Raw genomic sequence first — 10,494 nt, 5'->3', positions numbered from 1 at the left:
CTGTAATATCTATCAAGAAATTCGATTGGCAGAATCATTAACATGTTGAGCAAAACGTCTTCAGGTATTTATATAGTTACTTTACATTCTGAATTTAAATGTTATTTTGCCTTTCATCCAAACTGGACTGATAAAATAATTGATTATCTCTCTACACAAAATTTCTAGCCATGTTCTTAATAAGAAATTGTTCTATAGGAAATTAAATAACAGCATAAAACAAATTTAATCCAAGTATGACCATTTCTATACTGTTTGTTGAGTTTAATTCATTAGGTTCCCCGGCTAAATTCATGGTGTAACTGTCCACAAGGGAGTTAATTCTGCACAGCCACTTGTCAACTTGTGTAACAGTTTGGAGAATTGACTTGTTGCTTCCTTGTGGTGCCTGTTTTCAGATAAATCAACCAATTGTGTCTCAGTTCTTCGACTGCCAGTGCCGCCTGACTGGCCTTCGTAGGATTTTCGAGCGAGATCGTTGCCAGTGACCCTGGACTGGCTCTTATGTGGGTGGCACATAAAATACACCATTTTGAGCGTGGCCGTTGCCAGTACCACCTGACTGGCCTCCGTGCTGGTGGCACGTAAAAGTACTCACTACACTCTGAGTGGTTGGTGTTAGGAAGGGCATCCAGCTGTAGAAACTCTGCCAAATCAGATTGGAGCCTGGTGTTGCCATCTGGTTTCACCAGTCCTCAGTCAAATCGTCCAACCCATGCTAGCATGGAAAGCGGACGTTAAACAATGATGATGATGTATTAACCAGGAATGGCTGTGTATGAAAGATATTTTCTTCAAATATTTGTATGCTCTACATCCTTCTCATACCAGTGTCTCTGAATATAATAGAGAAGAGGTTAACTAACCTCAAGCATCTAATTAATTCTAGGGCCACTGCGTCTTTGTGGAGCTGCGTATGAAGTGCATCCATGAAACAGACCTAGACTGGATTTTTTTTTTTTTTTTTCAATGAACCATCTGTAGTTTCATATGCATGCAGTTGCTCCTCTCAACATTAAAGTTAACCAAATAGAAGACAAGGGGCAATTAAGATTGGCATCAGTGGTATAGCCATCAGAATGGAAAAAGCTACAATAGATACCTCAAAACATGTGGAATGAAGTTCAACAATTATTGATCAGTTCAGCAAGATATTATTAAAAACCACACAAAAAACGTGAAATTCAGTTAGCAGGATTTCCTTGGCATTATTCCAATAACTTCTCCACTGTTTGTTTTTCCTTCGCACTTTTCATTTTGGTTTATAAAATTTTTTGAATCCTTCTTTAATAGCCTGGCTCTATTTTGCTGGTCAGAGAATTATCTCCCTTAGATGCTCTCATTTTAAAACTCGAGTTGTTAAACCACTATGTTGCCATAATCAGCTTGAGAAATAGTGACATAAATTTAATATTTTCTCTATGAAACCATAGGTAGCTGAATTTCAAGTAGTTTTCATTAACATATAAATAAATAACATTTGGTGAAACCTAGGGTTCCAGTTAGGACCGACCAAATAAACTGTTTACACTTGTTTGGTACGGATTGCTCTTTCATCTGATTGTTACCATCTATGTATGCTTGAGTGTATGTGAAGGGAATTTCTGGACATTAGTAATTTACAAATATAAATTACACAAAAAGGAAAAAGTGATACTTGGTTATACTTTATGTTAAGCAGAAAGAGGTGAGTGATATTTCATTTAGTTACCTGGTAGTTCTATGCCCAGTTTACTCATTATACAAATTGTTCACTGGTAGTTTTTTCATCATCCACTTCATTTTGTACATTGTTCTTCAGCAGTTCTGTAACATACAACCATTCATTCTCTTAGCACACTTTCCATTCTGAGCTGAGGTTGGAAAATTTGACAGGATTCAACAGGTCAGAAACCTGTGTCCAGTTCCAAAACAGATACTGGAGATTGACACAGTCCTGTCAACCAGCCCAACTCATGCCGCATGCAATATGGACACTACATGACGATTCACCAAATGACCACTATAAATTTATCATTTCTTTTCCAACATATAATAGGAATTCAACGAAGATAATAATAGCCTTGGGCATAATAGGCGAAGGCATGGCTGTGTGGTTAAAAAAGTTCACTTAGGAACTCAACAGTTTGGAGTTTGCTCCCACCATGAGGAAGCTTTGAACATCATCTGTAGTTGTGGATTGATCGATATTTTTTGAGTGGAATTTGGTACACAGAAACTAGAAGAAGCTTGATAAATTTGAGTGTGTGTGTGTAAGTGCATTTCTTTTGTATTGACATGCACTGACTGAACTGTCACCATTCATACAAACAGTATTGTTAGATTGCAATTTTCTGTGAAAACAAGTCCAGTATGTTCACTGTCCAACATAGTGAAACAGTATACTGACTGGAAACGAGTGTTGGCAACATGAAAGGTATCAGTTCCACAGAAAACTGTTTTAAATTCTTGTCTGGCCCATGCAAACAGGGAAAAGTAGATGTTGAGATGATAATGACCGATGAATATTAAAACAAGATTAACATTAAAAACAAAGAATCAAAACTGAAACATTCTGACTTCTTGTATTTTTAAATTTTTTTTTATTTATTTCATTGTAGGAATTTCTCTTTTTTTCCTTTTTGTGATAAAATGTCTTCTTTTTTTAAGAGTTCAATTTTTTTTCACATATTAGTGTATATTTCTTTGAACAAATCAAAAAAAAAAAAAAAAAAATCCCAGCTTATTCAAAGAGAATAAGGGACATTTTGCAACGGTCAGTTAAGTTTCTTATCAGAATTTCTTAAGCACAACTGAAAATAACAGCTCTCAGGATGACATTCCAACTTCATAACATTTAGTGGACAAAGTGTTGGTTGGTTTGGTTGTTATTGTTGTTGTTGTTGTTGTTGTTGTTTCTGTTCATGTTTAAGCAATAATGATTTATTTATTTATTTATAAGTTTAAAAAAAAAAAGGAATTTTCACATTAGGATACAAAAAATGTTTTACAGTATGATGAATAGAAACCCAAATTTTTTTTTGAAATTTGTTTTTTTTATTTTTTTTTTAGCAATATTCTGATAGGTCATCATTTTAGCATTCTTTGTACTCTGATAAGTTGCTATCTGTATAAATATATACATATATATATATACATATATATATACACACATACATATATACATATATATATAAATACATATATATGTACATACATATATATATTTAGCATTCTTGGTACTCCCATAGGTCTTTTTCATAGCCTTCATGGACATGATCTAAAAGTACTTTACGTCGACTTTCACAATACCTGAAAAGATAAGATGAAGATTACATTTTTTTTTTTTTAAATGTTAAATAAAATAAAGATTTCAACTATGGACCACAAATTTGTATTTGGTGGTAAAATTGTGTGTGTGTGTGTGTGTGTGTATTTTTTGTTTCAGTTTGAAGGGTGCAGCCATGGCCATGCTGGGGCACCACTTTGATGTCTTTAGTTGAATGGACTCTAGTACTTACATATGTACATGCACACACAACAAACCTCCACAGTTTCTGCCCACCAAATTCACTAACAAAGAATAGAATACACAGAAGACACTCGTTCTAGGTGCCATGCAGTGGGACTGAACCCATATAGCCAATTATATATCATCATCATCATCGTTTAATGTCCGCTTTCCATGCTAGCATGGGTTGGACGATTTGACTGAGGACTGGTGAAACCAGATGGCAACACCAGGCTCCAATCTAATTTGGCAGAGTTTCTACAGCTGGATGCCCTTCCTAACGCCAACCACTCAGAGTGTAGTGGGTGCTTTTACGTGTCACCCGCAATATATATATATATATATATATATATATACACATACACACACTAGTATACCCATGTCATAAAAAATGCCAAGTTTTATTAATGATAGAAACTGGCACATCAACACAATGGGAGAAATCACTGCTAAATGTCAGCAATCTAGTAAATAAATGTACATACATAGAATTGAAGTAATTGAAGACTCAGACACACTTGTACCATATCTGTTGAAAATGTTGTCCACATAATGCATGAATGTGTGTGTGTGTATGTATATATATATAAAATATATAGTTTAATTAGAGCTTGTTATTAACAATAACTCACATTAATACACAAGTGTAGTGCAGAAAGAGAAAAATTTACATATAGAGGTCTACTGTACATGTAAGAGGATGGAGTGGTAGAACAAAGTCTGTGTTCTTAATCTCTTATGATTTAGACTGTAAACCCTACTCAGCAGCTTCCACAAAATCCAACTATAACCACCACCACCTAATGTAGACACTACACAAAGCTACATCACACACAATTTGGCCCAGCTTATTTGGTGTTGCTGATTCAATGCTAACTTATTTGACATCAGATGTTTTAATGTGTCTCCTCTTCTCTCCCAACCACATCCCTCTCTTTCTGTTTGTGTGAGAATATTTCTTTTCATGTGTATCAATCGTGTCCAATTAATAAATCATAATGTCTCCTCCCATACACACACACACACACACACACATCTTTCCTTCTGTGCATACAGGCATTTGCCTCCACGACCAAAATAAGCTGACTGTCCAGTCAGCCATGCCAAATCGTCTGCATCCAAACAGTTCTCCCCAATTACTCTAGTCTTCAGACCCCTGTCACACGACATTGATACCACTCAGTGGTTGTCTAAAGGGACACGTGATACAAATACTATACAGTGGCTAACCCAATGAATCCCTATGATTTAACATAGGGTCTATGTAAAACTGTCAGTAGCATCAGTGAAATCCAACACAAAAATTTTCTTTACCTATATTTATCTTGCACTTTCTGTTTAATATCTGCTAACATGTCTGAAGTGATTTCTCGTTCTAGATACTCAGAGAGCTGTTCAGTTGCAATTTCTAGATCCTTTTGATTTTCCTGCAAAGAAAAAAAAAAAACAACAAAAAACTTAAATGTAAACTCTTGTAAAAGAAATACAAATGACAAGAATGTTTGTGAATAGTTTGAAAGAAATCAACAGTACAAGAGACAAATAAAGCCAAATGATGAAGGTATTGATTAGAATTCTTGGACTGAAAATAACAGCTACATACACAACAAGCACACAAAACCAAGACGATTGGTGATGTTATAGACTTGTCCAATCCATGTCAACATGGAAAGATGAGTATTAAGAAGCTGATGATGATAAATTATATAAAGACAGAAGGATAAAGAAAATTGTGATACCACACAGGAAGCAAATCATCTTTTAGTTCATGACTCGCCACATTACCGTTGCTGCTGTTGTTATACACAACCAGAGCCACTTTGCACTGGTTTCAAACATAACACCATAACACCATTGAGTAGAGCTAATTTAATTATATAACAGTTTTAAGAGATAATTCAAAACAAATATTTCACAATACAAACTAAGCAAAGCACACACACACACACACTTGGTCCTGCTGGTTTAGTGCTTAGAGGTAATACTAAATCATTGAGGAGATATTTGGATATTTGCATGTGTGCAAGAGCCTGCTACATGCTGGCAAACCTTTTCAGAAGTTGGAAACTGTACCCCAGCTACCCACAAGTGGCCACAATCAATGTAAACACAATGAAAGGTAGGTTGGGAGAGATTGTTGAAATCATATAGAGTGTTAGCAGCATGTGCTGTGTGCAAGAGGAAAGATGGAGGAGCCTCTCTGTGAGATTTGTCATGAGCAAGGAACAAATGTTTAAATTCTTCTGGATAAGCAATAATGATGGTGTGGGTAGAGTATGCATACCATCAGCAGGAAAATGTGTAAATAAAAATGATCAAGAAAGAGTGAGTAATAGGATAATAATGAAGCTTGAACTAATGTTGTGACATTTATCTGTTTATGCTCCACAATACGAACTGACGGATGAACAGAAAGACTAATTATGAGGCCTTCATGAAGGCTACCTCAATGGTGAATGATAATCATGGCCAGTGGCTTCAGTAGACATTTTGGACAGCACTCTGATGGATTCCATGGTGTACAAAGAAGCATGGGTTCCGAAATGAGGAGGGAACAAGGCTGCAGGAGTTCTGTGGTGCCAATGACATGATAATCTCCAACACTAATTTCAAGAAATAAACCAATTTTTGATCACTTATGAATCTGGTGAGCACATACACCAAATAGATTTCATTCTCACTAGGAAATGAGATAGATAAATGTGGTTATGAAAACAAAATCCTTCCCTGGTGAAGAATATGAAATTTGACATCAGTTAGTGAAAAAGAACTTTAGATTTGAACTAGAAAGACTCAAAAGTAGAAACTTGGAGAAAGGAAGATATTGAAGCTTAAAGAGCCAGCACACAATTGGAAGTTTACAGAAATGCTAGTTGAAGCATTTGATGATAGGCAGGAGGAGAGTAGAGAACTTACAGTAGAGATGACAATTAGAAGTTCCTGCTGAGAGCTACAGACCAAATCTGTTGCTGGTACTAGGTTCCAACCAAAACTAAATGTTGGAGCTATAGCAATAAAGAGACAGGCTTGGAAAGACTGAGAGAATGGAGGCAGCAGAGATTTATATCAGGTTGTGAGAGGAGAAGCTAGGTGACAGGTTTATTTAGCAAAGAAAAAAGATGAGAGGTTTGACGATGTTAGATGACATGAAATGTACCAAATTACACAGCAAAATACCAGAACCATGATGTTGTAGGTGGTAGGTGAGAAGTGTGTATGAATGGATAATAGTACACTTGCACTTCGTCAAGGCAGGGGACAAAAAGAGTCTTCCCAGCATGGACACAACAGAGGGTGCAGCCATTCTTGAAGACACTAGTATATAAATAAAGTAACTAAGGCTATGAAGGCAAAGAAAGCCTCTACAGAAAACAGTAAGAATCACTGCTGGAATGCTTAAAACATCCTGCAGAACAGGATGTGGACTAGTTACCATATAGTCAGCCAGGTTGTGCAAAGCATCATATTCAATGACTGGAATAGCAGAACCATAGTAAACTGCTACAAGAGTAAAGGAGATGGCTTAGAGACAGGTAATTACAGAAGTATCAAATTGTTGGACCAAATAATGAAAGACAAAGAAAGATTATAGCTTAACTAATTCAGGAAAGAGTTAGTCTGGATGAGATGCCTTCCTACTAGCGAGACATTTGCAGGAAAAGTACTTAGCTAAGAGTAAGCTGTAGCACCTAGTATTTGTCAAACTAGAGAAAGCCTTTGACAGAGCCACCAGTTCGATGACTAAGAAAGCTAGGTGTAGGCAAATAGCTTGTGTAAACTATTGAAGCCATGTACAGGGGTGCTGCTTGCAATGAGGACAGTGACAAATTTAGTGAGCAGATAATGATTCAGAGCTCAGTTCCCTTCTATTTATCATAGTCTTACCATTCACAATGGAGGAGTTTAATGCTGAATGACAATGGGCACTCCTATATATTGATGACTAGGAGAAATATTTAAGTGTTTGACAGTGATAGGTGCTGCCTCTGGGATGCAGCATTAGAGAGTAATAAAGGAAGTAATGTCAGTAGCAGTAGCCTTGTTGGTTTAAAACCAGAAGTGTTCTTGCAATGAGTGTGTATATGTACATGGCAGTTAGGCTGGATGAGTGCAGAGATTATTTTGGAAGAGACTTTACTAGTGTATACAGTACAGAGTTGGTTGGAGAGTGTTTATTTGTTGAAGTACTGTTTACGGAGTAATTACAGTTGAAAACTAGAAGGAAGGAGGAGTCTGTAAAGTTTTCAAATGCACTCAGTAATACATGATTACTAATACATGTCACACACACACAGAGTAATACATGACTAAACTAATAAATCATTATTAAAAAGAAGATAAATAAAATGTTAATCAGATTACAACAAAAAAACACTGAAGAAATTATTTTGCTGCATAAAGCATTTTCAAACGTTTGTAACTGAAGAACTGACAGAGTTGTTACTTACTTCAAATATAATGGACTGGTTATTCTTCTTTAAATAGAATGCAAAAACATAAGTGTACATAAGTGTCTGGCGACATTGACAAAGTACATCTACGGCCTTTTTAAGGAACTGGACTTCAATCCAAGACATGTTGTGATGTTGCATCTCCTCCATTTTTACCTTCACCAATGCATACAACTAAAACAACATAACAATGATATTTATTGAAAAAGGAACTCTTAGTGGTACATAATATGTAAACATACACTAAGAAAGGAAACTTCAAATTGAATAGTCATCATTATTGCTGCTATCCCAGAGGGATTCAAGGACCAGTTTGTTTGTAAATTTCAATTTTACTTTGTATTTTATAGTTGGATGTCCTTCCTAACACCAACGATTTTACTAGGTACATTTTTATGGATGGACTGACACAAGTGTGTGACCGATAAGAGCATAGGTGATAAATAAGTGATAAAGGGACATATGATAGTTTAAAGTGGTTGAACTATTATCCACAGAGTGGACTCAGTGCATGATCCAGTCTGATGAAGCAACACTACCTGGGTCAACTCCTTGTCTAGTATTTGCAATAGACAAAAGTGCTGTTTTGAGAAGATCAGTCAGCCTAGTAAGAATGTGGTGGTAGTGGTGGGGGAACCCTGCAAAAATTAACAGACGTTTGGGATGGAAAATCTATCATCATTTCAACATCTACTTTTCTATGCTTGCATCAGTCAGACAAGAGTATGTCGAAGCAGTCTCGTCCAACCAGATGCCCTTCCTTAGAAGCAATAATCTCCCAGTCTATTGAACAATAAACAGCAGTGGCATATTTTTACACAGAGAATTTGGAGCCTTTTAGCAGGAAGGGCATAACTCAGTAATATGTTCTTATCCAACCCATGCTAGTAAAGGACAATATACATAAAATGAAATGATGACAATAGATACATACATACATTATATATATATATATATATATATATATATATTCATTCAAGCACACATTCTCTTCCATTTATCTACTTGGATTCTGATTTTTGAAAAAGAAACAAACTTTAACATTGTTACTCTTATTGTATCTGGTGAATAAAGTTCGATCATCTGTATTACAGAAGCATTGGAAGACAAAGAATAATCAATAGATTAAGTATTGAAAGAATTCTCTTCTCCAATATCTGAGTCACAAAGGAAGCTATATTGCTGAACTGACTCAACATCTCGTATAATGCCTTACGCTAATTTTAGAGATATTGAATGAACCACACAGATGAATAGTAAAATTTGAACTGAGAGAGAAAGAGAGAAGTGGAAGCGTGTAAAGATTAAGGGAGGCTACTCTATTATTCTATTTTCCGACTGAAAATATAGAACACTTGCATTCTGCAGAAGGAAAGTGAAGTGTCTATAAAAGCAGCTGAGCAAATAATGTAAATGTTTAAACAGACTGCAGAATCCTGCAGCATTTCTTATGGTTCTTTATATTCTGGGTTCAAATTCCACCAATGTCAACTTTGCCTTTCAACCTTTCAGGATTGATAAAATAAGTATCAGTCAAGTACAGGAGTTGATGTAATCAACTTGTCCCCTCCCCACAAAATTGCTGGCCTTATATCAGAAATAAGTGTCAAGAATTTGATGGGCGTTTTTGAGTTGACATTTCCAGTACTGCCTGACTGGCCTTCGTGCGGGTGACACGTAAAAGCACCCACTATACTCTCTGAGTGGTTGGCGTTAGGAAGGGCATCCAGCTGTAGAAACTCTGCTAAATTTAGATTGGAGCCTGGTGTTGCCATCCGGTTTCACCAGTCCTCAGTCAAATCGTCCAACCCATGCCAGCATGGAAGGCGGACATTAAACGATGATAATGATGATGATGATGATGAAAACCAGAGAATAGAGAAGGTGATATTTCTTAAATTAAAGAATAAAAATTTATATTCACATAGATTCACTTACCTTATGTTCAAACTTTAAACTCTGCATATGATTCATATATCGATTGCAATAAAATAGATAACGCTGTAACGCCGCCCGGGACTTCTAAAAGAAAGCAAAAGGAAGGGGGAAAGAAAAAGAAAGAAGTTCCTAAAATTTTGTTGTTAAGATAAGGTAGTAAATGGAAATTTATAATAGCAACACCCACAAACATAAGGAAAACAAAAATGTACAGTTGGGGGCAAAAAGAGAGAGACACACAGTCAAGTGTCCACAAACATATGCTGCCAAGAGCACCCACACACTCCCATACAGACATTCACAAGTGCACACATTCCAACCAAAGTATGCAGACTCACACATACTCTTTTACTTGTTTCAGTCATTTGACTGTGGCCATGCTGGAGCACCGCCTTTAGTTGAGCAAATGAACCCCAGGACTTATTCTTTGGAATCCTAGTACTTATTCTATCGATCTCTTTTTGCCGAACCGCTAAGTTACGGGGGATGTAAACACACCAGCATCGGTTGTCAAGCGATGCTGGGAGGGACAAACACAGACACACAAACACATACATACACACACACACATATATATATATATATATATTTATATATATATATATATATATATAT

General features: G+C 36.1%; 1 protein-coding gene across 1 annotated transcript in view; it reads right to left on the bottom strand.

Annotated features, from left to right (window-relative positions):
• Nucleotides 1-2,552: 2,552 nt before the first annotated feature.
• Nucleotides 2,553-10,494, bottom strand: part of LOC106871316 (E3 ubiquitin-protein ligase arih1l) — a 48,397-nt gene continuing 40,455 nt past the window's right edge. The window contains exons 11-14 of the mRNA XM_014917705.2: nt 9,880-9,963; nt 7,939-8,115; nt 4,805-4,917; nt 2,553-3,291 (exon numbers count right to left, since the gene is read on the bottom strand). Of these exons, the coding sequence (XP_014773191.1) occupies nt 3,207-3,291; nt 4,805-4,917; nt 7,939-8,115; nt 9,880-9,963 (459 nt within the window). The 3' untranslated portion in view covers nt 2,553-3,206. The remainder of the gene's footprint in view (nt 3,292-4,804; nt 4,918-7,938; nt 8,116-9,879; nt 9,964-10,494) is intronic.

This window comes from Octopus bimaculoides, chromosome 10 (assembly GCF_001194135.2).
Source record: "Octopus bimaculoides isolate UCB-OBI-ISO-001 chromosome 10, ASM119413v2, whole genome shotgun sequence".
Classification (NCBI taxonomy): Eukaryota; Metazoa; Mollusca; class Cephalopoda; order Octopoda; family Octopodidae; genus Octopus; species Octopus bimaculoides.
Note: the sequence above shows the minus strand (reverse complement) of the source record. Positions and strands in the feature narration are given on the sequence as shown.